Genomic DNA, 27,907 nt, shown 5'->3' with positions numbered 1-27,907 from the left:
TTGACCCCACTTCAGTATATGTCCACTGCGAATAATTATTGGATTGAGCCTGTCAGGTGGCTTACATCAGTGGTTTTCAACTTGTGGTCCACGGACCCCTGAGGGTCCATAGGCTATGTCTAAGAGGTCTGCAAAAGATGACTATGATCAATCAAAAGTATGTTAATACCACATGTACAATTTAAAGGGGTCAGCACCTTCATTCAAAGTTTAAGTGTCCACAAATGAAAAAAAATTGAAAGCCACTGGCCTACATGAAGGAGTACCAAGTCTATGGATACTTGTGGGGTTTAGATGTGACATAGGTGCCTACCTAGCTCTATGACCACTGATATGCTTTAGGATGTGCTTGAAGGCAGAATTATCTAAGGTATCTGAGATCCTTTAACACTGAGAAGTTGGGAAGGCACCTGAGGCTTTACATACTCCAACACTTAGCTGTCATCAGGACAGAGCTGAAGATCATAGTTTTGGACTCAGGTACTTCCTAAGTTTTTGGACTCCCCCTAAGTCCTTTTATGAATCTTGGCCTTAATAAAATGGCTTTCAACCACACCTGCATGATTGGGCCCTTCTTTTGTATCTAGACCAATTGTGTTTCATAGACTATTCCAATATACTCTATGCTTGGGATCTAACCCAAGAAGAATGGAGCCACTTTCAAAGGGATCTTGGAACTCAACTCCTCCTTTTTCTTTCATGCTTTCTTTAGTTGTGGGGTGACCAAACTGCAGCGCATTTGCCGCAGTTGGCTAAAGCAGTCTCTGTGTTGCATGTAGCAGACTGCAGAGGTGACAGGCAGCTCAGTGGCAGGACACAGTGCAAAAAACAGAGCAGCAGATCAGGCAGGAAGCACAAGGTAGGAAACAGAAAGCAGATCAGCAGAGCAGGCAGGGAGCACGGGGCAGGGAACAGAAAGCAAAGAAACAGATTAAGCAGGGGAAGGAAATCAGAGTGGCGCTTGGGAAGAGTGTGGAGCTAATTTTGGTATACCTGCCAAAAAGTTTGCCCCCTGCCCCCTTGCTTTAGACAGTACTAACCGTTTAGAAACAAGCATCACTATGCATGTCAGGATGCAAAGAGCTGGTAAAATTGTGGTATTGCATATGTATGGCAGACAGCATTTACCTTATTCAGTATACATTAGCCTGTGGTTCAAATAGATTCCTGTTGCTAATGTTGTATTATAAGCATTATGAATGATCTACTGCAAGAGCCAGTAAGTTTAGATGCTGGAAGCCACAAAAGAGAAAAAAACAAATCATGGGTGTGAATAAGGAGTATCTTCTTCTCATTATGTGTTTGATTAAAGAAACACCCTGCTAATAAAAGCCAGCCATTTAATATTCTTGTCAAAAAGTTTGTGGGGAGAGTTTTGTTTGAGCTAGAATTTAAAGTATGCAGAAGGCTATTTGGTAAAACAACTTTTCTCCCCAGTAGTTTATGATAATGAAGTTCAAGAAAGCATTCTCTAATAATGCATGAACTGTCACTTTCAGGAGAAAAAGAGATCTCTCTCTGTGAGCAAACATGTTTTGTTTTTATCTTAACTGGGAATATTTCTTAAACTACTTTTTAGGTTTGACTGTTCACTTCACTGGGGAAAGACAAAAGGGAATATGTGCATAAATATTCTTGATATATTCTATAGATATACCTTTTAAAGAATCTATTTATGTATGGTACAGTCTATGGACGTTTATAGGCGTGCTCCAGGAGGCAGGGGGGGATGGGGGATGGGGCACTTTAATTAGGGCAGCTCCAAGCGACGCATTAATTAAAAGCGCCCGGAGCATCCCATGTAGCAGCATTCCCATGCTAAAAAATAGCAGCGGGGCACTTTGAACTAAAGTTCATCGAACAAGCTTCAGTTTAAACCACCTGCTACCATTTTGTAGCACTGGGATGCTGATGTGATGCTGGAGTCTGCTGGAGCGCAGTCATTGCCACACCATAGCAGACTCGATTAATCAAGTCTGGTCTGACATGGTGTAATTACAGTGTGTTGGAGCAGCCTCCTGGCACATGTATAGGAGCCCTATATTTTCAAAGTCAATTAGACAACAAAACATTGCTCGCTATTATTTTTGGACTATTTAGGTATGCATGAAGGCATGCAGTCCAACAGTTACCAATGGTTCCTTTTCTATTAACTCTCCCAGTTTTAGTAAAGCCTACAGCTGACCTAGCAATCTTAATGTCTTCTATCCAGCTTGATACGAAAAGGCTATTTGCATAAGTACCTGTCATTTGCAACTATCATTTTCCTCTTCATGATTGTCTTTAATAGTGGATACTGACAGTGAGATGGAAAGTGGTTTCACTGATATCACCCGTATGGATAATTATTTTAGAGATGCTAAAATATTGATTCCTTCAGGCAAAAGTTGATTTCCACAACTTTTTTGTGTTTATATTCAGTGTTAGTTAGGACTTCATGGTCATAATTTTGCACAGAATACATACAACCTATAGTAATAAAACACTAAATCTAATGATAGAGATTATTCTAGATATGCCATTTTTGTAATAAATCAGAACTCCACTTCACCCAATAACTCCTTGTAGTCAATGCCTCAAATCAATTAATACCCATTATTCTCCAAGTACAGTAGGAACTCATGAAAATATATCACTCTTCATAACCATGTGATGTTACACGAATGTCATATACTATTATACATATCATCCCATTGAAATAAAAATAACTTCAAACATTTCTGAAAGGGACCTAGTTTCATAGTTGGTAGGGTCGGAAGGGACCTGAGGAGATCGTCTAGTCCGACCCCCTGCCATATTAGGAAAGAGTACTGGGCCAGACCCTGGCCAGATGTTTGTCCAGGCTTTTTTTAAAGACCCCCAGGGTAGGAGCCAACACCACTTCTTTTGGAAGTTGGTTCCAGGTCCTAGCCACCCTGACAGTGAAATAGCGCCACCTAATGTCTAACCTGAAACTACCCTCCGCTAGCTTGTGTCCGTTGTTTCTTGTAACTCCCGGGAGTGCTCGGAGGAACAGGGACTCTCCCAATGCCAGCTTGGCCCCCTTGACCAGTTTGTAGACTGCCACTAGATCCCCTCTCAGCCTTCTCTTTTGGAGGCTGAACAGGTTCAGGTCCCATAGCCTCTCCTCGTAGGGCCTGCCCTGCAGACCCCTGATCATGCGGGTGGCCCTCCTTTGGAGCCTCTCCATATTGGCCACATACCTCCTGAAGTGTGGCGCCAAGAGCTGGATGCAGTACTCCAGCTGCGGCCTGACCAGTGTCACATAGAGAGGGAGGATCACCTCCTTGGACCTGCTTGAGATGCATCCGTGGATGCACAACAAGGTATGGTTGGCCTTCCTGACCACATCCCCACTTTGTCGGCCCATGTTCATTGTGGCATCAATGATGACTCCAAGATCCTTTGCTGTCTCAACACTGGGGTGTATAACCTATTGTAATGGGAGGCTTGGTGCTCTTGCTATTTAAGGGAAGGCAGGCTGCATGAGAAGCAGCCTACAGGTGTGGCAAGGGGCAATTAGGAGCCACATGACCTAATGGGACTGGTCTAGCAGGACATAAACCCAGGGCTTGAGCTGAGCAGCCAGTCTAGCCCTGAGAGTCGCGAAGGGAAGAGTTTCTGAGCAGCAGGGCTGCAGCAAGGCTCCAGATTAACACCCAAGCTGGGATAAGCAAGACTGGTGGCTTAGGATTTGAGACTGTAGGGGCAATGGAGGTCTCAACTGTCCAAAGAGAAGAGCCACAGATGGGATCAGGGACCCCTAACCAAAGAGGTGTCAGAACCAAGATCAGGGACCTGTAACCTGGGAGGGTCAGGGACCTGTAGCCCAGGAGGGGTGAGAACAAGCAGGGCCAGGAAGCCCATAGCCAAGGAGCTCTCGACTGGCCAGGAGTAGAAGCCAAAGGTCAAGGAGAAACAACAGCCAGAGACTGCTAGGGCCAAGGAGCCCACAGATCTCAACTGGCATAGAAGTAGGCCCAGGGAGAGGGACTAAAGGCTAAGGAGGGCCCCAGCCAGAGACTGACATGGGCAGGGACCCAGTGCCTCCAAGAGATGGAAACAGGGTCAGAGACCCAGGGCTGCACCTGGGAGTAGCCAATATGGGAGAAGTGCTGGTGCATGGGGAGAAGGAGAAAGAGGCCTGAGTTCAGGAGGGGCGAAGGACGTCGGCCTGAGTTTGTGAGTGATCGGTAACATCTTCAAGGCTTGGGTATTGCTATATGGGGAGATGGGGCGGCCACATCATCAGCCCTTAATGTCATGAATAGTTCCATCTGTGTTCAAGAGACTGCAATCTCACGTGGGAAACCTAAGGGCAGCCTCCCTTTTCTTCAAGTGATAATTACATTAAGGGATAGGAGGAGAATGGAAAGGGGAGATTGCCCAAAGAGAGCTACATTAGCAAAGGCTGAGGGGTGCTAGAGGCTTCACGACCATCTCTGGGGAGGACCTCATTACAACCATGGACTGACTTTTCATTCCATTATTTGAGATACATTATCCCTTATCAGCAGTAATTATCAACTTTGAATACTTCATCGGGCTAAAGGAGTGGAAATTAGGGCAGAAAGTAGCTGCTAGCCTTTGTTATCTACTGTGCTTGTCTTTTCTAACTCTGTATATTATTTAACACAGCAAGAAACAACACAGGCTGCAAGAGAGCAATCTCAGAATTTTTGATCAAACATTGCAGTGATGGGCATGTTGTGAGAATCTGAGCAGAAGAGGCTATAATTTCAAATGGGGGAGGGTGGCCTGAGAGGGAGGGAGACAGTGGAAAGGCATTTATTATGCATGAATCCAAGAAAGCAAGAATGAACATTAGGAAAAACTTCAGCAGAAGTCATTTGAAACTACTGCTTCCTTAATCACATTATCAGGATGGCAATTTTAGCTTTATGCTATGACTCACTCAAGGTTCCCTCATGATAGGAGGGGAAAACAGATCAAATCAAGTAAAATACATAACCCATATGCTACTTAAAATATAAGAGAAGGGCATTCTCCATGTAGGCAGACTTTCAAAAGGATTGAATTTCACAAACAATATCTATGCTGCTCCTCTTACTGAAAATATATAGATGTAAGCTTGAGAACTCTCCAGCAAGGTCCCTTGGCCTAGGCATGCAACACTACAAATCCCAAAACACTGAATATTGCAGGAAAAGCCCCACTGAAGTCAAATGAATTACTCATGTGAGTGAAGTCATTCAAGTGACTAAGAATGCACCTTCTGGGCTTTAATTCTGCAGCTGCAAAAATGTCTAGTTTTACAAATTCAGTATACTGAGCGGACTCTGAAGTCAGCACTGACAATAAATAAAAAAATAGTTGCTTTACAGATGAAGTGAGGTAGCTTTGCCTGATGGTTCAAATATGGATCAGAGGTCCTAGATTCTATTTCCAGCTCTGCCACTTAAGTTACTATCTAGCTTCAGCCACATTAGTTTTTCCTCTTCTTCTGTTCGTTGATCTGTAGAATGCATATAAATCCAATAAATACAAATTCATTTTTCTCAGGAATGAGTTAAGCCTTTCCTTAATAAAGTCTGAACTCCTAGAATAAAAGACTGAGGGTGCAGTACATCATACATTAAAATGATTTGAAAGTTACTGGGATTAGAGTTGGTCAAAAGTTAGGATTCCCATTCCATGGGAAATTCTAAAATTCTAGTGGGGGGAACTGTTTTCTAGAATAAGAAATAGAAAATCTGCAATTTCCTTATGATGGGAAAAATCCACTCATGATTAGGGAAAAAAAAAATGCTTAGATGTTTCACAAGATGATCCAGGAGAGGGCGGGGGGGGAGAGGGATCTACCAATCAGATGTGTGCTTGTGCCTGTATTTTGGTAGAAGATTTTTAAAAACAATGTTATGAAATATTTATGTTTGATGAACTTATGGAGAAGGAAGGAGAGAAAGATTTTGCAAATTTTTTTTTATGGCAACTTCCAGGGCAGCAAATAGAGCTGTAGAAAATCCCACAGAATTTTGAGACTACTTTCTGGACAAAATAATATAAAAAAAACAACCATGTCAGACAGAGCTGGCAGGTAAAGACTGCTAAAATATCTATGGCAATACAAAGATTAATAATGGGGTGCCAATAGATTCTAGAAAGCATATGGCATGAAGACTAAAGCACAGATTCTTCATTTCAGCTGAGTGAATTCTATATTCTTCTCTATCCACCTATCCAGTTACACCTACAGAACGCTGAAACCCTATCAGAGCACTAATGGGAATATTTTTTTATCTAAATACAAGAAAACACACAGCTTTTTCCGGGCTATCCAAACACATCAGAATATATTTTCTACTTTTGGAATATTGTATAAATAGAACATAAATTGTGATTATCCTCAAGAGTTTAATGCCAAGTCCATATTTAGCTTTTCCACTTTCCCATAATTGTTCACTGTATGATGATTTTAATTTCATCTGAGATACTGAAAAAGAAATTAGGCTACTGCCTAAGCAGCTGGCTGTTGTGAAAAATGCCACAGCTGAGATTTAGGGTGAAATTTTTCTGATGAAAAATGTACTTAACACAAAAGTTTTCGTATAAAGCATCAATACTTGCTTTGTACTCTGCCCATTTTGTGGGAAAGGACTATTTTTCATGTATGATATTATAGGTAATGCAGACCAGCCTTCCCTCTGTACACAGGAAAACATGTAAATTCTCTGTATTCAGATATACAGGCATATACTTAAATAATCTGGACTACTATGTGCAACTCATTCTCACTGTAAAATCCAAAATAGGCTCCTATATTTTTCAGTATAGACCTAATAGCATGGGTGAGCCCCAAAAATATGAGCTTTTACACAGCAATGTATTTACCCTATGAGGCCCATTGCACTTTTCATTTAAAGCCATCTGATTGGAAGTGCAAAGAGGACTGCTGTTTAACAATTTATAGAAGAACTAGGAAACCATATAGAACAGGACACATAACTACCACATCTAAGTAAAACCAAAGGAGAATTAAGGGAAGCAAAATGCAATTACCCATCTTGGAATTTGGCCAGGAAACATTTGTCTCTTAATAAAAGTGCTAGGAGACCTTTATGCTGGAACGCAGAATGTAGCATCTAAAATATATTTGGGAGTCAGGAAATTTGGATTTTATTACAGTCTATGACATAAATTTATTCTGACTTCATGTATGTCTTCACCACAGTGCAGAGATGTCTATCCTAACTTTAAACCTGTTAGCTTTCATACTAGAAACAACTGACCTGCAGCAGCACAAAGCTCTGCATAAGCTAATCAACCCTTCTACTTGGACACATGCTCAGTCTCCTGCTACAGTTAAAGACTCAAAAGTTAAGCAAGATCCTTCTTTGAGACTACCCACAGACACTTGTATTTGCCCCAAAGTAGCATAGCTGTGTGACTGAAATGTAGACATACCTAAGCACAGGGCAGTATAGTTTAAAAAAAAAAGTGTCAGAGACACACTTGCCAGTTTTTGAGAGAGAAAAACTATAATTCTAATTCGTATTCTGCTGTGTCACTATCTGATCAACCAAAAGTTCATAGCAGAGTATAAAAAAATTAAGTATTAAATTAATGCTTAAGTATATATTGATACATGTGATAGAAAACTCCAAAGTTAGGTTAAATAAGAAATTATGAGTTGTGTTTACACTCAAGGACGTTTTGATAAACCGAAGACACAGTTAACACTGAGCTCCAGTAACTGTGATCTTTGTTGCAGAAATAGTAAAACTTCCATTACTTTAAGTAATGGAGACTGAAAAAGGCTTATTGGGCCAAAAATAAAGTAGCATGGACATCATGCATCTCCTTTAGATGGATATAGATAGTTATTTTTGGTAAATACGGCTTCTCTGTTGTATAAATTGAAAAACTAAAAGCAGTTTTAGATTACTGGATATGTAAAGGAAATGAGGAAAGTACTGATATTTTATAACTGGTAAAAAGAAATGGCTAATGTTAGTAATAATCAGCATTCAGTTAGATGTAAGCATAGGTAATTTTTAAGTGATGTGGTAGACATCAAATAAAGAATTATTCAGAAATAGTTGGGCTGTATTTTAATTTCTGGCATAATCCTGAGCAAAGATAGACCATAATCAAAGTGTAGCCTTTTGTCACTCAGTTGTGCCTGGTACAAGCCAGCAGCTAATTATTACCTCCACAATTACCTTGGTCTATAATGTAGGTTCAGCTCCTGTGGTGAAAATGGTCATGGCCAGCTCTTACTTACACCCTGTCCCATGGGTGAGTATTTACTCCTGCTGACCCAATCTCAAATGCCCATGTGGGAGGGGAGCTAGGATTTACTTCCTCTTATTCACCTATATGAGGATGTAATCCAAATCACTTTCTAGCTCTACAGAAAAGGGGGAGAAAATGTTATACATTTTACCTACATGTCAGCACAGGAATGGCAATAAAGGTCTCAAAAGAAATTAAGAGCAAATTAAATATAACCCTGAATACAGTCTTGCTTCAGCATCCACAAAAAGTAGCTGAAGGTCACACTCAGGAAGAGCAGGATGCATTTTGCTGGAGGAAAATGTAATTCTAAAATAGCTTTACGACAATGGTGCTGCAGACAGGCAATTAGAACCAGTACAAGTTGACAGGGCACTGGGGCCAAATGGATTACATCCCAGCTTTCTAAAGACAATAAAAAAAGAAGATAGCAAACTGTCAAAAAATGTCTTTGTCAGAGCTCTCCCAAAAGACACCAAACACCACAGACTGAAATGACTAATGTTCACAGACGAACTAGCACTCTGTATACCGAATGGCTGATTTCCAGTACAGATAAGGAATTGCAAACATTGATACATGAGATACTGTTGAAAATCTACATGACACGCTGAGTGCCATTCATTGCCGTTCTTCCAGCCTGCTGATGACTGTGTTACATCAGTGACATGGATGTACAAAGTCTGATCCATAGCCCATCGAACCCAGCAGGACTCCTTCCATTGCCTGTAATGAACTTTGGATAGGGGCCATCGATCATAAAGAATTTTGAGATCCCCTGAACAAAGGCTGCTACCTCAATATACAATGACTTTATTACATTATCTAAAAAAAACCAGAATCAAAGATTGAATGAGAAAATTTAATTTTGATGTGCTTGCTCAGCTCTTTGGAACAGAAGGACCAGTTTAAGAACTCAGTCCCTCTTTTGGAAGGAATAGCCCAAAGTTGCTTACTGTCATGGTCCATTGCAAAAATCAAAGATCAGCGATCATTCTTTTACAGGAGCTGGGGTTTTTTGTTTGCTTGTTTTTTGCAAGGGAAATGATCCTTGATGGCACTATGTAAGAATTGGAAATGTTTACTCGTTTTCCTTTGCCACGTGGGTATCACTAGTTGTCGCTGACATTAGGGATGTTGCTGGCAATTTTGTGTTTAAAATGGATTGCATTTTTAAGGCACCTGTTAACAGAGCACGGAGATTAGGATTGACGCTTTTCTTTTTGCTTGCTTTTAGAAACTCAAATCCAAAATAAATATATATACAGATTTCAGGTGCATTTAGATGTATATAGAGAGAGTAAGAATGTGGAATTTGGGGAAACTGGCTAACTCTTGAAAAACTCATCTATATATTTCATGCACAGAAAATGAGAGCTAAGGGTAATTAATTTAACAGAGTACGTAAACATATGGAACTGCATTTTGAATTTATTTAGTTCAGTCAGGCTCGATTTCTAAGTAATGATTTTGATTTTATGGCAATTCAAGTCTAGATGAAGTTTTATTGCAACCAGTTTTCTATCATGATATAGCATATTCACATCTTCTTTTCCTCTCCCATTTTGCATAACAAATATGATTTCTTACCTCCCTGCCATTTTGGAAACCTTTCTTTTAACGCTACCTCCCCAAAGGCAGCACCAGTTTCTTTTAGAAGAAAGAACTGGCTCCCACCATTTGGTCTGCCCCTTCCAAGCAACTCCAATTGAAATCACTAATAGCAGAGCTGGGCCTCAAGACCCTGGGTTATTTTTAACCCCCAGAAAGACAAATCAGAAAGGTCTTGTGTGTGATGTATGTTCTACATTGCATTTTATACAGCCATGTGTATGAACAGCCATGTGTGTGAGTACTGCATATCATCCTTATTTCATCTAGAGATATGAATGAATGAATGAATGAATGGGTAAGCTGTAGCAAATGCACCAGTCGTGGATACCGATTACTGACATGGGGCCAGGTTGTAGCTTGAGCAAACTGTGAAAGTGTAAAGAGCCATAATGAGGTATAAACTCATGGTGTATTCAAGGTGTATGCAGGGTGTAGTAGGGTATGTCTTTCTCTTACAGACAGTGGTAGAAGGATATGAAACTTTGATCACACACACATACACACACACACGTCTACCTTTGCTAGTGCAGTTTACTCTTTCTACACAAACTCAGAGATTGAGACACCGTAATTCTGTTAAATCTTATTTTTTAACCTACCTGTAACTTGCAAATAATGACTTTTAGGCCAGTGACAGATGTTAAAAAACAGGTGCAATGGGATCTGATCTGTGATCCTAACAACTGTACTTCCTGCCATGCCACATATGCATGGCAGGAGGTGCGACTGTGGGATTGAGCATCATGTCACATTGCCAGTGCAAAAGGAGTCCCAGATCATGATCCTGGGCTACCCCTGCACCAGCAATCATACACCCCTATGGCTGAGAGTCCAGTCAGCTGATTGGAGCTCAGAGCTGTGGAGGCCAATGGTGCACCTCCCTGCCCCGGTCACAAAGAGGCCCATCAGTGACCACAGTTCTCAGTCACAGAGGCGTGGGGGTGGGTGGGGGGGATCCTGTGCTTCTGCAACTGAAATCTCCGTCAGCTGACCAGTGCTTTCAGCTTCTGGAGCATATGGGAGTGTGCTCCACAGGACAGGAGTACTGGCCACACCTTCAATTAAAGGCATAACAGGAACCAGCAACAAAGTTATTACATGTATTTTGTGTAATTACTTTGTTGCTTAATCCTGGTTTTATCACACTATTAATTGAATGAAGTGTGGCCAGATCACTAAAGACACAACTAACCAGTTACTTGCATCTTAACTGTAACAGGTGTCACAGGCCTTAGAGTTTTAACACTCTCACAGCAGAACTGCACGCTTTACCCAGTTATAATGCAGGGAAAAAACTTCTATTCTGAAGTAAGTCCGTAGCTGTTTACTGCTTACTTTTCATTTTAAAATTATACAAATGAAATATAATTTGCTGTCTGCAGCCATGCTGATAGGGCCTTCCCAATTAAGTCTTTCTTAACTATAAGAGATACAGGTTTATTCAATCTGGCAGCTATTGAGAGCTTGTGTCTAGTTTTGAGTTCTATGATTTTGAGTCCATGGGACTGTCGGATCTTCTGATCTTTTTTTGGAGAAAGGGGGCATTTGCATGTTACAATTGTTGTCAAATGAGTAATTGGGCATTTTTCTCCTGCATGGTCTTGATTCTACAATGAGCTGTAGACAAAAACACCACTGAGCCACCTGATGTAAAAAGGACCCTCAGGAGGTCTTAATTCATGGATCATTTAAAAAAGCAGAGGCCAATATATTTGGAAAGAATATCAGCAAATTCTAGGTCAGGATAGGCTGGTGGGGTTTTTGCATTAACTTGTGCTTAACATAGGCTACCTTTGCTGGTGGCACTTGTGACTGTGCCTCTGCTTTCCTCCTTTGCAAGGTCTCCAGGATGATAAATGCAGTGATAGCACTGTGTGTAAAGGCAATAAAAAGAATTTCACATTCTCCTCTTACAATTACCGCAGTGGATGCTGTCCAAGTGGCTGATTAGGTAGAATCTCCATATAAAGATTCTTTTAAAACATTTAAGGTCAATGTGGGCATGGTGTCATTACTGTAAAATTGGTTTTGCAAATCCACCTCTGTTCAATGGAATCCAAGATAGATTCCCCTAATTCAAAACCTGTTGATTGTGATTACTCATGTTTAGACAAGAGAAGAATCTGTTGACGAATGTCTAAATAAAACAGAAAGTAATATTGTGGAACTTCAAAATAACAAATTATTTCAGGAAGACGTATTAGCAATATCATGAGATACCATTTCTCTGTACTGAAAAGATGATTTATTGGAGAACTTGGGATCTCTCTGCATGTTACAGCTATTAAGTGCATACAGAGTACCCATCACACCATAAAAGGGTTCAATCTACTATAATGTTAGACCTCAAAAATGTGTACTAATTTTATAGCTGGTTGCTATCCAGCTTTAATTTCTATGTATAACAGGGTATTCCCTGCAGCGGGGAGCCCCAGAGCTCCTGGTTGCAAAAGTGCACTATGCCCAGCCAGGGCTGGAAGTCCCACAGCTGAGGGGACTCTCAGCCCCTGCAGCACCCAGCAGCTGTGGGACTCGGTCCTGGATGCTGTGGGGCGCAGCTGTGATCTCCGAGCCCCAGGGGCACATTGTGCGTCCCCACAGCTGGGAGATGCAGGTAGCTGTGGCAGGGGCTCCATGCACCCCCACCGCTGGTAGATCTCCCAGCTGCAGGGCACCTACCATGCTCTCTGTGGCTAGGAGATCACAGTCCCATAGCTGCTGCGACTTGAGGACTGTGAGTCTCCTATTTACCGATACAGAGGGAAGCCAGGACAGTGATCCTTAGCACCCTCTGAACTGGCAATAAGGTGTAAAAGGATCCTATAGTGGATCCCACGGTTATGTCTCCTGCCTCGTATGGATCATGCGTTAGGTCCTAACACACCTTTACCTGCATGTGTACAGGTGACCTAGTGTCCATACTGGCAGTTTGGGAATTCAAATCCTCTGATTGACTAATAATATTTTGGAATTAAAATAAGGTTTTGCTTTCAGATTTTTAAATAAGCTACCAATCGTCATGCCTAATTTGTCTATTTTAAGCAGCACTTGAATTTTTATTCTATATGCACTGGTATGATACAGGCAGATTTATGCAGAATGTGTGGAAAATCAAAGGTATTTATGCAAGAAAAAAAGAAGCAGCAGCACTGGTGCACCTGACCAAGCTACTCAAATCATAGCAAAAAATAATTGTGAATACCTTAAATGTTTCAGCAGATTTAATCTTTTTGATAATATGAATGTTGTGGGGACACATGCATATGGAGACAAAGAAGTAGTGAGACTTCTAATTGAAGGAAGATTCTCATGTACAAAAAATGTATGAGTGTTTGTAAAATCAGGATCTAAATGAATTATAATGGCAGTAAAGTTATGGTTGATGTCAACCGGAATGCTTTGGAGAATACTGCGTGTAATTCCAGACTTCCTGAATATGAAAAATTTGAATCCTGAAGGGCCATTATCTCCTCGACTATTTTTCTTTAAAAAAGAAAAGAAGAACACGAAAAAGACCAATGTTAATAACATGTCTTTCTTTCAAAAGGAAATATTATTGATTTGTGGTAGTATTGATCAAATTTATCAGTGAAATAACACATGCCAGTGGGATGTGGTTTCTAATTTCAAGTTGTATTTTTATTGGCAGCCTTCAGCTGAGATGTAAGGGGGACTTTGATCTGATAAAACAAATAAATATAAGGTAATTATTTGGATTGATATTTTGTACTCCTTTTTCATATGATTCTGTTCATCTATGACTTAGCACTCATTATTGATGCATTATTTTCTGAAATACAGATACATTGTGAAAAACAACAGTGTTTCACACTTTGAAAAGAATTTTTATCAAAGAATTTGTGATCTTTAAACAGAAAAAAACCAGGATCCCCGGTCATAACACCTCTGTCAAAGTTCCCATTCAGGATTGAAATTCATGACCAATGAACAACATATACTAGTTTTTCTGCGAGACTAAGACTTAGAATGTTGTGATCAATGGCTATTTTAAGATTAACTGCTCATTTTTGATCAATTTATCAGCACTAATGATACCTTGTTTTAAAATGTAACCAGGAAAAAATAGTATGCATCACATTTCCTAGTCACACGTTAAGACAGAACTTTAAAAATAGGACACTATGAAAATGTAATAGATTAAATTGCAAAAAAAGAAAATTTTCTAACTTGGAATTTCTAACTGTGTTGAACATGCAAATTGAAACGTAGGTGTTTGGGAAGAGGACTATTTTCAAGAAATGACTTTGGCAATATTTATGTCTGTATAGAGAAGAACGAGTAGGAGGCGATAGTCAAAAGGACGGACTTGAAAATAGATTTAAATGGACTAATTATGGTACCTGCTAATTTCTAAATTACAAAATTATGTGTCTTGTATTTTTCAGTAGAACGTTGTAATATGATGGGTCAGATCCGTGGCTTGCATAGTGATTTTACTCCTAGGAAATTGTTGGTTTAAATACTTGAAAATCTAGCCCAACATTTTAAGTTGAAAATCAAGGATATTAGTAACTTAAACAAGAACGGATCATGCATTGGTAAAAATTATTAAATTCAGTTTATTCATGGAATATTTTTAAGCATATTGTTCAATGACTTGGTGAGGGGATTAGTTGCTCCTCAAAAATGCTGTACAGGAATATTATACATGGCCAGCTGGGTATGTCAATTTGCTGCAGCCACAGGTGGCAAATGATAACAAACATCAATCCATCCAAATACTGATAATTTATTCTTTTTTCGGAGCTTCTTAAATTATCTTATATTTACACATAATACACAAGTATAGTATGGTGCCAGATTACAGAAAGCATCGTGTCATATTTAATTATATAACATTTAAAAAATATGTATGTGCATTCCAAGGACAAATAACACATGATCCGATACAGATCTTTTTTTTTTGTAACTGTAAAGTGACTGAGAAAGAATAACACTTCACTTAGATTTGCCCTGACTTTTATGCAATTGTTCATTAGGGAAGAGGAATACAGATCCACCCTATTAAAGCCTGGATAAAAGCCAGGAAGAAATGCATTCCCTATGTTCTGAGAGTACAGTCATTGTTCCCTCATTAATTCCTTATAAGTGCTATAAGGGAGAACAGAACATAGTTGTACTATATTCTGTGTACCAGCCAGCCAAGAAAAGGTGGAGAAACACACAACCTCTACATTGCTGGCTCTTCTGGTTCTCCAAACGAGGTGCTTCTCCAGACCAGCCTGTACTGTGTGCTGTGCCTATATCTAGATCCATGTACTTAACAGCACTACCCTACATTTAAAACCATTTATACAGATATGAATACATTGAAGAAGGAAAGTTATCTCGACTGGCAATTACCATTTTGCTTGATAAATATACCAAAACATTCACAATTCTGTATTGAGCTCCCTTTAAAAACAAAATAAATGTACTAACATTATTTATTAAAATGATCACTGGTAAGTTTTCTAGGGCGAGAAATGTTTATAAGCAGTTTGCACAGCCTCCAATTAGGACTGAGAACATTACTTGTCCTGTTGATTTATTCAGGCAGTCCACCTTGATTTCATTTTTATAACCTCATTTCTCCATTCAACCTTGCAGAAGAAAAGTTGCCTTGACAGACGTCTATTTGATGAAAATGTCACAAGTATCTCATCTTCTAAAAATATGTGTATTACAATGCAAAATGCACACTGTAAAATTAGGTTTTATCTCGTATACCACCCTACCTCCTTTAATGTGCCCAGTAAAGACAATGAGTTATAGAGAGGTGTTTTTTGTTTAAGTGATATATATTCAATTCAGTAGCTTTTTCATGTAGCATGACAGACAGGATTTTTAGTTATAGTGGACATTTCTGGGCATTATCATTACATAGAACAGAAAAGAGGAGAGGATATCAGTTTGACATGAGAAGTTATAATAATATTCTCTACATGATAATTGTTTAGAAAAAGATAAACAGTGCTTATTTAAAGAAGTCATGCAATACTCTCTTTTTTTTTCCCCACTGCATTCATCACAGTGGGTCCACAATTGTAGAAGGTTTTTGGGAACTACCACACTAAAGCAATATGTAAGACTATATTACTAATAAATCCTTTACTTTATTCCTGTCTACATTAACGGAAATTGCCCCAATTTACCTATATTCTTTAGACCAGTGCAAATGCTACAAGCCAGATTCTATCCTACCTATAAGGTGCATAAGCAGACCTAGGGATACAGGTTGTAGCCGTATTGGTCTACAGGAAAAAGGAATCAGAAATCGTGGCAGAGGTGATATCTTTAAGTTTGATACTAGTCTCTTGTCCCTCAGAAACAGTTAATGTGAAAGATTTAATGCAAATGCAAGCATGATGCACTGGTACAAAGTAGGGCTTATCCAGCTGCAGTTTGATTCACTAAGTTGTATAGTTATATCAGTACAGCACTTCCCCATTAGTTTAGTAAGAGTAGCAATCTCAGGCTGTCACTGTTTATGCTCTTCCTCCCTTGATTCCCCACCTAGGTTTTTCCTTCCAAGTTCCCCTTCAAAAAGAAGGAACAAGAGGTTCTACCATCTCTAAAGTTGTCTCGGTTTCATTTTTTTAGGCTGCTAAAGAAGATGGCTTCTCTTTCACAGCAATATAATAAACAAAGTGGTATAAACACCTGGCAAAAAATTAACATCATCATTCCAAATAAGAAAAATCCCAAAATCACAAGGCAGCCAGTATTCACTAGAGTCAAATGACTTTTCCAGCCAGTTCCCTAATGTAATTGATCATTATATTAAGTGTAAATTGCCTTATCCAGGGAATAGTTAATGTTCCCCAGATACTCCAGTGAATTAAATACACACACACACACCACAAATTACTTTACATAAGGAATTGAACGCAAGCAAGTCACACCTATGTTGAGTGCTGAGTTTTAAAATTACCCATTGGATCCTGGAACTTCAGTCAGGCTTTAATAGTCATTCTCTAGGAAACGCTATTCATGCTTAACTGAGCTCCCAATATTGTTGAAAATCAATATTTGTTCTGACAATAGAATACCGTGTTTAAAAGAAAAATGCCCTAGAATTCATTTCTAGCAAACAATAGCAAAGACTATGAATAACGTTCCATTTCCACTAAAACTGTGGGAAGGCAAGGTGTGAAACAAAATCCTAAGAGTCAGATTCTATTCTGCCTCTTAAGCATGCAAATGGATTTAGACACCAAAATGTGATTCTATTCTACCATGGTCAAGACTCCAAGAAATAGCCAATGTAAAATGGAGGCGGGGTCTCCTACTCCTCACTGATCTTTTGAGATTCCATCTTAAATATAGGATGATGCATGTTACAAAAGTATATGCATTAATGGATTTTCTGGGACTTGAACTGGGTGAAATAGAATCACACTTTACTCAGCTTAGATACCTAATTCTGTAGATGAACAGAATCAGACCCTAATTTCTCAAGTTCCAAATGTGACAATTTTCAATCAGAAAATAAAATGCTAACTACACCATTCCTGTTTTCATAGTTTGATAGCAGAAGCAATTTTCATTCTGCTTTGCCAAACTACTCTCACAGGGTACACAAAATTCTATTAATTCCATTTATCAGAAACAGCATTTGGTCATACTATGTCTCCAATGGGAAACAGACATTGAATTATCCTATACTAAACTATAAAGTTAATGTGCAAGTACAGCAAGTCCATCTATCAGCTTATGGAAGGAATGTTTCCTATGGAAAAAGAAAACCCCTCTGATCTCTCCAAGTTCAATATTTATCATTTAGATCCTAGATAACTACATACAAGAAGACGGCTTTAGAAGTCAGATGATCAGATGGTGTTTATTGGTGCACCTCATTTCCAATAGAAAACACTTAAATGAAGCACTGCTGCAAAATCTAATAGGTAACCATCATAAAAAAAGGACATTTCAAAAGAAAGAATGGGAAGAAACTTCAGCAGTGTCAGTAATTGTACTCATTTACAATAGCTACAGATGATCCTGAGACAGGAAATTCCAATTTTAGTTGATTCTCATCAACTAAAGAATATCAACTTTAGGACCATGCCCCAGCTGGCTGTGCCCAAGTAGGGTGTGTCCAGACGAGCACACACATGCCTGTTGCCCCGCCTCAAACCCCTTTGACGTGGGGCAACAGGCACATGCGGGAACGAAAAAATGTTTCCCGCGCTGCAACTTTGCAGCGTGGGGAGAAAATTAGTCCCCTGGATGTCCAGGGGTCTAAAAAAAACGAAGTATAAAAAAGCGGGGCAGAGCACGGTCCCCGACTGTGCCCTGAGGCAAACAGAGGTTGGGTCCTCCAAAGAGATGCTCTGGTAGTCAGAGCGTCTCTATGGTTGGCCCCTTGCCCTGGTGCTGAAACACGTGGCCAGCCAGGCTCCAGTGCTGGTGAGTCAGGGATCAGGGGGGCTGGAGGAGGGGGGAAGGGACTGTGGGGGGGACCCCCGGCGGCCCCGCCCTCTCCCCCAGCCCCCACCTCATGTTGGGGGGCCATAGCCCTTGTGTGGGGGACCAACCCCTTGTGTGGCAGTCATCACCCTGTGGGAGGGCAGCAAAATATGTAATCATGAATTCAAGAAACCTGTATTTAGAGTTCACTTTATTATTATAATAAGAGACTTGCTTTACCACTGTAGATATATCAATAAAACATTGTCCAACTGATCACTGTCTCTGTTTCACTCTCACTCTTTCTCTTATAGTGGTCTTTTGTTTTACTTGTGGAGGAACATGGATTTGGGGGTACTTTACAGTGACTTCGGGATTTTTTTTTTTTTTATCAGGGATTTGTCAGTTTTCCAATAGGGAACACCAGAATTCCTGCTAGGGAGGCCACTGGCAGGACCCTGCCTGCTCAGAGCTGGCACCTTGGACCCATGTGGCTGTGGCTAACCTCCTGGCAAAATGGGGCCAGGAGAACATGTTTTGACAGTTCAAAGCAGGCCACCACAGCCAGAACATCTTCAGGGTGATAGCTGCCCAGATGGCTGTCTCAATAGTGCCGCACAGAGGCCAACTCTGCAGCCACATCCCTCTGGTAGCTGGCCCAGAGGGGCAAATGCCTGTATTGGCTCTGCAGTCCACATCCGAGTCTGGCAGGTGCACAGCAGGTCACATCCAGGCAGCAGCCCCCACTGCCAGACTGCTGCAGTGGGCAGAGGGTGCAGGAAACTCTCAGGGCTGTTTCAGCAGTCCAGCTGGCAAAAGGGGTAGTGTCCACAGGTACCAATTGGCTGGGTCCCAGAAGCACCTGAGAGCTAGTAGCCCTGAGTTACTTGCCAGGCTGGCTTTTTATACTGCTGGGGACAGCACAGGTGCTGGCCCTGGGCTCTGGCTCCCCCTGGCTGAAGATCTGGGAGGAGCCAGGCAGGGTTATTTTGCCCCTGTTGGCACAATTTGCTCCACAACAAAGTGCATGTCTGAACATGTGTGCTGAGGCAAAAAGCCCTGGCTCAAATTTGCACCGCTTCTATTTGAGCTGCTACAAGAGCACATGCTTGCATGTGTGGATGCGCCTGTAAAAGGCAGCTTCTCTCCCTCATCCTTGTTGGAATGAGAAATTCCTGGTGGCCCCAAATCTGATGACTGCTTTGACCCTGAGCAGAAAAGCAAATTTCTACAGCCAGGTACCTGAGAGTCTTCTAGGTACCAGTGGGTGTGTCTACACAAGACGCTAAATGTGCAGTAGCCTAATAACACTGCTCAGTGTTATTGAAGTTGAGGAGTTTTGCAGCCTTCCGAGAAGTAGATGGAGAATGCGTCTACACAAGACATTTACCGTGAAGCCAACTAATTAGTCAGTAGTAAAGTCTCCCCATCTATATGTGCAGTGCTATTAGAATGAAGTAAACTAATTAACTCCAACATAGGCTAGTACTTGTCAACACATGCTATGGCAGAGTTATTTAGTCCACTGTCATGCATGTGTAAACACTGATGATATGCACTGGAGTTTATTGCATCACATCAATTGCACATGTAGACATGCTCAGGGAATAGGAATATGATAGGGATGACATCCAGATTCAGGTCTGGAGTTAGCTTTGACTTCTGATCCCATTAGGCTGAGAAGTCATGCTTCCAAGATTTTATTTTGGGGGGAAGTGAAAGAATTTGTAGGAAGAGAACGGACAACTCAAATTAAAAAAAAACACAACAACAAAATCATCATTTTCATTCTTGAAGGGCCACGTGTGTATAATAGGTAAATCTAGAAAAGGGTGGATTTTATGCCAGGATATTGATTTCAGGTCTCTGCTTCATGTTACAGAAATGTATGAAGTACTGCTTGATTCTGGGAAAATATTTTTTTTAATGTACTCCAGATAGATATTAATGAAAGAAAGTAATGTAGTGTTCCTTCCTGTTATAAGCAACTTTCACTGCATCTTCACTAGCTATCATAGTATCATCTACAGCAAGTGCCTCAGGGAAGCAATGCTTCTTAAAGTCAGACTTTTACAACCACAGTCTGCATAATTTTGTTGGAAACATCTGCATCCTTTTGATGTTTTATATTGTTTATTTTAACTTTGAATAATCTCTAGATTGAAAAAAACAATAGCAAGCAAACTGATTTTTTTTGCTCTTTCAATTTCTTCAGAACAATAACAATAATTAATTTTATTGACCAAGATGATAAGAATACTGACAAAACTGAGCATTTAGCTGCCATGTAATTGGTAGGAAGATTATCTCCTAATGCATAATAGATAACCACAATTTAAAGTGTTGTTGCATTTATTTCTTCTTGGATACTTCTAATCTGCGAATAAACTCTTGCAGATCCTTTGCACTGCATTCCAGCAATTATCATAGGAAACTGGAAAATCTTGATGCCTGTGCCTTTTCTATCAATTTACCTTCATTTCTTTGTAGATTGTGGTCAGCTTGCTTATTATTCTCTCAAAACAGATATTATAGCAGTGAAGGTATGATTGGCACCTCTGCACAGCAGATAAGCAACTTCAATCTCTGGTGATTTCTTTACTTCAAATATTTTGCTGCAGCCAAGTCATTACTTCGGTTGGTGCATTAAGCGGCAGCTTTTCAGAAACTGTTCTGAAATCTCTTTTCTCATGGGAACTGATGAATTATACATTTTTAGAGGAAAGTCCCAGCTATCCCCCCATTTGGAGTCTCAGATTATCCTCCATTTTGAATTTTGAATTTATCTAACAGGTAAAAAATCACTTACATAGTTTTACATATGTCCCTAATCCAAAAGACTTTAGGTTGGAAAACAGATATCCTTTACTGCTGTGTGAAGCTTCGGTCACTGATTTGATTCGGGGGAGATTCAGCCCGATTTGGCGGCCGAATCTCTGAATCTGAATAAAATTGAGAGACTCATTAAATGGTCCGAATCAAATCTGAATGTTCTGAATCAATTCAGCAAATATTCAGAGAGATTCGGTGTTTTGGATCGGCCAGGGATAGGCAGGCACAGTCAGGCAGCTGCAGGTTCTCCCGTGGCTCCTCTGGCTGTGCCTGCCACTCCCTGGGTGGGGGGACCTGCAGGAGAAGCCCCATGGCTGTCCTGTTTGGCCTCATCCCTGCCTGGTCCAGACTTCTGGCGCACACACAAAAAAAAGCCCTACACTCACCGGATGTAGCAGTGGTGCTCAGAGCCTCTGAGAACTCATAACAGAGCCCCCCCCATGCAGCACAGGGCAGTGAGAGGCAGAAAGGATTGTCCCCCCCACCCCTCCATCTTGGCACCCACATGGCAGCTGCCCCATGGTGATTCAGCCATTTCGCAAAGCCCTACTATCTTCTTTGGAGTATGGAGAGCTGTGCCACAGTATGTTGTGACACAGCTGATCTGCTTCAGAGACATCTACCAGATGTTGCTGGCACTGTCGTCCCCCTGTAAGATGATATATAGGTGGGGAAATGAGAAAGAGAGGTGCTCTAATTCACTATCTTGCTCTTGAACATCAAACTGTGTTCTGATGACATAGCAGAAAGTGTCTGGACCAAAGGTTACTGAAGTATCTGGAAAGATTTGCATTATTTCAGTGGACTTTAGATTGGACCCTCAAGGTATAAGCCTGTACTATAGAACAGTGGGAACCAACACCATGCCTGAGGAAATGCCTGAGTTTCCTAATACTCATAATATGCTTGCACATGCATGGACATTTTTAGGGACACTGCAAAAGGCAGGGTGGAAAAAGCATGCAGTTTTATTATTTTATAACCAGGTTCATATCCATTTTTCAGCAGTTGTGACTATTAACATGAGTTGGAGTCAGAAGAAGTTGCAATGGCAGATTTCAGTCATGCTACTTATTAAAAATAATGTTTAGAAAGTTGCTTCTCTAAAACTCTACTGGCTCGCTAACAAAACCCCTACCTTTTCAGAATATTATATCATCTGCTCCAGACCATGACTGGAGGTATTGATCGATCGTTAAAGAAAAAGAAAATCAAAGATTTATCATTCTTACTCTGTGTACAATAAACACAATGGTTTCCCTGCTGCTGTGCTAAAGCTCCATGGAAGGCTCAGGACAATAGTTCCCCAGCATGTGTGGGGACACTTTCATTCCTCAGATTGGTTCTCATCTATTGATCTGTTACCCAGTAGAGCGAGAACTTTTTGCAAAAACGTTGGTCAAATTACCAGCAATGAAAGTTTGAGACATACACAGCTGATCCACATGAGTTTTGGCAAAGTCAAGATGCTGTGGAGAACAGGACAGCTAATTGGAAAACCTTAGAGAACAGGATAGCTACATAGCAAAGAAACCACATCTAATACCTTCATAGATGCACACCTACTATTATTAGAAATAAAGTCAAATAACTGTAAATGTCCATTTCACCCAATGTCACCTAACTTTATACGATGCCCTATGATAAAGACAGAGACTCTCCTGTGTCCATAAATAACAATATATACAACAATATACTTCTAACAAGAGAATTTTCTTATACAATATAAATACTGTTATTTTGCAGCACATGAAGTTTACAGAGCAACACTAAAACAGCTGCTGTAGCACACATATAATAGGTTTGTTCCTTCTATTAGGCATGATTTAAATGATTCATTCAATTATTACTTTTGTATTCAAAGCCTGCTTATTTTCATGCAGATTTATGTCCCATTATGCATAAAGGACATTCTTAATTGTGCTGAAACAACTGCAAATTTAATTAAAGTTTGCCATTCCAAGCATAAAATAGATTAAAGAAAATGCTGACAAAAGTAAAATAAATATTCAACTATTTAATTTAACTCAACATTTATTTTTTAATCCAAACATCAAAATAACCTTGTTTCTAATTACAATTTTATGACAAATGTCTTGAAGAAATGTTTGTCTCTACTTTCTTTCAGTTTGTTCAGCTGATCTGTAATCACTTCTTCATTAAACTCCAGTGATTTATACATCCCCTTCAGCTATATTATTATGTTATAAAAGACTATAGATTCAAACATGTATGTAAACAACTACTATCATTAAGAAATACACGTGACCTAAATATTTGTCAATAGCCTAAATCTAAATGTGCAGGTTGTGATACAGTTATACGCCTAATAATTCATAATGCACAGGGGGAAACAAATTATATAGCCTTAGGCACTATAATCAAGGGCACTATGCCAATTTACATCAAGTGAGCATCTAGGCATGGAACAGAAGTTACACATAAACTAGTTTAAGTGATCAGAAACTTGTCTAAACCTGTAAGAGAACAGAAGCTTAGTGCACATAAACCAATTTCAAAATGGATGAAACTGGTTTAAGATAAACCTGGTTGAATGCTAAATATCAGACTCAACTGAATTGGGTCAAACTGGTTTATGAAACTTCTATCCCAGAGCCTTTCCTGGTTCAAGTTAAATCACAGTCCACCAGCCCAGTCTACAGGGTGGGGGACTGCCCATCCCCAGGCAAACCCTGGCTGGGTGCTGGGGCCAGAGAGGGTAGTTAAACACCCCTTCCCCTGCTCAAATTTATTGCTGGCTGCAACTGTGGCCTGCAAATCTCAGATGCACCTGGAAGCACAAAAAGGAAGTGATGAGCAAACTGACAGAGTTCTATTGCTGTGATTGTGGGCTGCAAATCCCAGAGACCTTGGGGGCAGCAGGAAGAGGAAGTCAACACACAGCCAGAGAGCTGTGCTTTAGCGCCTGCCACTGCAGACATGTGGCTGCATTTCCTGAGTCAAAGGAAGGCGTCTGTTCACTTCTGTTTCAATTTAATCTGTGCAGTTTAGACTAACCTGCAAAGACTCAATCGACTCAGCCTTGGGTTTTTTAACTGTCTGTATCTAGCCCTAGCCCCAAAATGTTTAAAACAAATCACCGGCAGTTCCCTGTACTCAGCTTCATTGAAATCTGGACATTTAACATCAACATCTTCCGTTATGAGAACCAATGAGAACTAAGCAGTACTTCTGCATGTTACACATGTACATTTCAATGACATCTACTAAAGGGAGAATCTTGTTTGATTCGACTCCCACTTAAATAAATTTTGAATCTATTAATTGTGGAATTTCCCTTGTACTTTTTGGAATCTATTTTCAAGTCTATATTTTAAATCAAAAAACTATGGTTGATTATGTGGGGATAAAAACATGCCCTTGATTCCCATATGCAGATTTTCCGCAGGCTGTCCTCATTTCTGCTTAGGAAAAGGTAGCAGAGGAAGGACTTGGGAAAGTAGGAACATGTCTCCTAAGCCGTTACGTTACCATCTTTCCATGACTGAACCTCCCAAAAGGGAGTTCCTAGGTTTGGTAAATGGTAGGAGCAGCAAGAGGTAGGTGTTTAAGATGCATGGGAAAACATTAGAGAACTGCATATTTACTAAACTTTGCTCATATTTTGTTTTCATTATCAGACATCCAGATACTTCTGGGTGTATCTTGTATTTTCCTGTCTCTAAATATCTGCTAATGTTGGACATTATAATGAAGAACAATCCTTTTCACAAAGCAATTAAAGCAGGAAGAAAGTCCTTCCATAAAGCTTTAAATTCAGGATTGGAGTGTCCTAGCATCTCACCGGATTCATACTTGATATAATCCCATTGAACATTCAAGATTATAGGACACCATTCCTATTATTTCCAATTTTTATACATTAAGCACACAATAACAAATGGAAGTTCAGTAAGTCATTACACATTTTAGTGTCAGATTGCAAAACTGTCTGTACACAACAACGAAAAGTTAAGAAGAAAAACATGAAAAAAAGTAAAGAAATTTCTAGCAGGAATCACACTTGAATCTTTTTATCTGAAGTATAACTTCCTACACCACTAACTACAATATATTACCTATTGTATCCAGCAATAACTACTTCCTTTTTACCTTGTCAAAATAGAAAAAGATATAAAAGGCTATAACCAAATCCACTGGAACCAACAGAAATACTCCCAATGCCTTCCATGGGCTATTTATCAAGGTCTGAATAAAACAGTCTATAAGAAAGTAATACTTTTGTCTTTTTCACACCACTGTACTAAGTTTTATTACCTTCCAGGACATTTTCTTGGTTGCAGACATAATCATTAGGATTACAGATTTAGAGATCAATAAAGGAAAGCATAAGGGACCTGCCAGGATCACATTTTAACCTGGAAATGAATATTTTATCATCTCAGGAAATCCACACATTAAACACAGATAGCACATTATCTGTTATCAACATGAGGCATGAGGTAAACTACTGTACATCAGCCCAAAATAAGTAATAACCTTCCCTATGCCCTCCCTTCCCCAAAAGACCCAACCAAAACACAACAGTATTTCACCTCTCTGAATGATTTCTGAAATGAAGCTAATCCAGGCAATATTTGTAAACTGTATTCTTCCAAAACTTAAAAATACAGTATATTGAATTGTTTGACTAACAACTTAACACACCAGCAATTCACCTATTTTCATGAATACATGTTTTATGAAAACTCCTGGATTCAATACAAGTCCACCTTTTTAATTTGCCTGTGACAGAATATACTATTTTAGAAAAAAAAACAGGTAATAGCCTAAATGATTGAGAATTTGTTGGAAAAAGAGCAGTATTGCACCATCTCTAGAAGCTAAATATCAAGTGGAACAATTAATATATCTGGGAAAGTCTAAGAATTTTCAGTGGACCAATTTTTGGCTTTACTGAAGTCAGTTCCATAAACTGCTATGTTCAGGGTATAGATTTTGATCCAATAGAATGGACAAAGGGCATCCATTTTGGATTGCAGGCAGAATTAAATAACTGTGTTTTACATCATCAAGACTGCATTCATTTTTCTTTAAAGACTACAAATAATGGACCAGCTACTCAAGTGGTATAAGAGGTGTAACAACGTTACAAAGGAACTGTGACGACTTGTAATCACTAAGGATCCGGCTCTGTATATGCACTTATTGCAGTTATTTTGGATTACAGTATTGGGATGAAAAATAAACCAAATGTGTATCAAATTATACGAAGAGGATAAAGAACAATAAAATACTGTAAATTGTTGATTAAAGAGACTTCGCTAAAGAGACTGCATAAATAGTTTGCTTACCTGCTTGATGTCGTAGGCGAGAAGAACGTATTTTAAGTCTGGTGAAACTGAATATCTTGATGCTTTGAATGTTACCTAAAAACAAGTAATAAAATTGGTCTATCACACAGAAGAACATTTTTTTCCCCCAAAAATTCTTACATTCATTTCAGACCGTAATAACTACAGACGAGTTTTGATTACAAAGAAGTGAATAATTTGCACATAAAATGGGCCACATTACTGTTTACTAATTCCATTGATGTGAGTGACAATGGGTGAATTTGGCTCTTACACTGTCAGAAAATTAAAAAGCCAATAACACTTGGTCCTGATAACCACTATGTTCAGCAATAAGTGTTTGAAGGATGGCAACTATAATCCGTGCATTTACAAAGAGTGAGGGACAAAGCTTCTATTGGTATATACTTCATGCACAATTATGAAAGAGACTTGTCATTGGGTTAAGCTTAAAGATAATGTGCAGGAAAAAATGGATATGCATGCTGCAGTAATAGAGCATTGTGTGTCGAGTTGCTTTTCTTTTAACTTCATGAGCATAAACATTTTGCAGAACAACTTGCACTAAAGGAAATGTCTTTCTTTTACGAGAAGTAAAACACTCAGTGAAAAGTAAAGTGAAACAGAAGGCAGCTTTATAAAACTAATATGGTTTTATATCTACCAAAGACTACATGACACCCAATTGAATTCAAGGCTGTAATTTAATCAAGGGGTAATGCTGATGTCAGAAAGAATTTAATGCATCTTATGTAGGAGGAGGTTCAGAGTGTGCCTGAAGAAACAGGGGCACTGAAGGAAATTATTTTATGTGAATTTGGAGATGTTTTCTAGCTACAGATGGATGGGGTCAAGAGCAAGGTAGTGAAGACGTAGGTAAGATGGAAAGAAATGAAGCAGCCGGATGTGAAAGCTTATCAGACAAGTAGATCTGCAAATGTACAATGTGGGGAAAAATAGTTGTCCAGAGTTAGGTATAACACAACTGAAATGTTTTTCATGGATACTGTGCTTACAAAAGACCTATTCTTATTATATTACACCCTACTATCCCAGGTGACACCAGTGAAGTCGGTGGGTGTTTGTGGTTTAACATGAAAGTTAAACTGAAGCCTTATTAAAAACACATTTGGGTTAGCTAATGATGTATGTCCTCACCAAGCAACCCTTTCTCCCTCTAAATTACTTGGAAATTGCATATTTAAATCTCAAGAAAAACAATGAGCACGCAGAAATCAAGTTAGAAAAAGAAATCACTGGGAAAACTTGGGTTTTTCAAACAAAACTCTCATAGCAAGTGCTGTATTATTTTAACGTTGAGTCTGATAATTCCACAGGTTGCGGGAGGGGAAAATAGCCATCAGAGGAAAGAATAAAGAAAAAGGACAGTGTTATAAGAATTATTGTCCTCCTTGAACAGCAAGTAATCCAAAAGAGATAGCTGTCCCACAAGCTACTGGGTATGAGGTGCTCGGCAT

The 27,907-nt window shown here is 39.6% G+C and overlaps 1 protein-coding gene across 1 annotated transcript in view; it reads right to left on the bottom strand.

Moving 5' to 3' along the window:
* DPP10 (dipeptidyl peptidase like 10) overlaps positions 1–27,907 on the bottom strand; it is a 393,708-nt gene that overhangs the window by 201,428 nt on the left and 164,373 nt on the right. The window contains exon 5 of the mRNA XM_025196931.1: positions 26,430–26,504. Coding sequence (XP_025052716.1) covers positions 26,430–26,504 — 75 coding nt within the window. The remainder of the gene's footprint in view (positions 1–26,429; positions 26,505–27,907) is intronic.

This window comes from Alligator sinensis, unplaced genomic scaffold, assembly GCF_000455745.1.
Source record: "Alligator sinensis unplaced genomic scaffold, ASM45574v1 scaffold4_1, whole genome shotgun sequence".
NCBI lineage: Eukaryota > Metazoa > Chordata > Crocodylia > Alligatoridae > Alligator > Alligator sinensis.
Note: the sequence above shows the minus strand (reverse complement) of the source record. Positions and strands in the feature narration are given on the sequence as shown.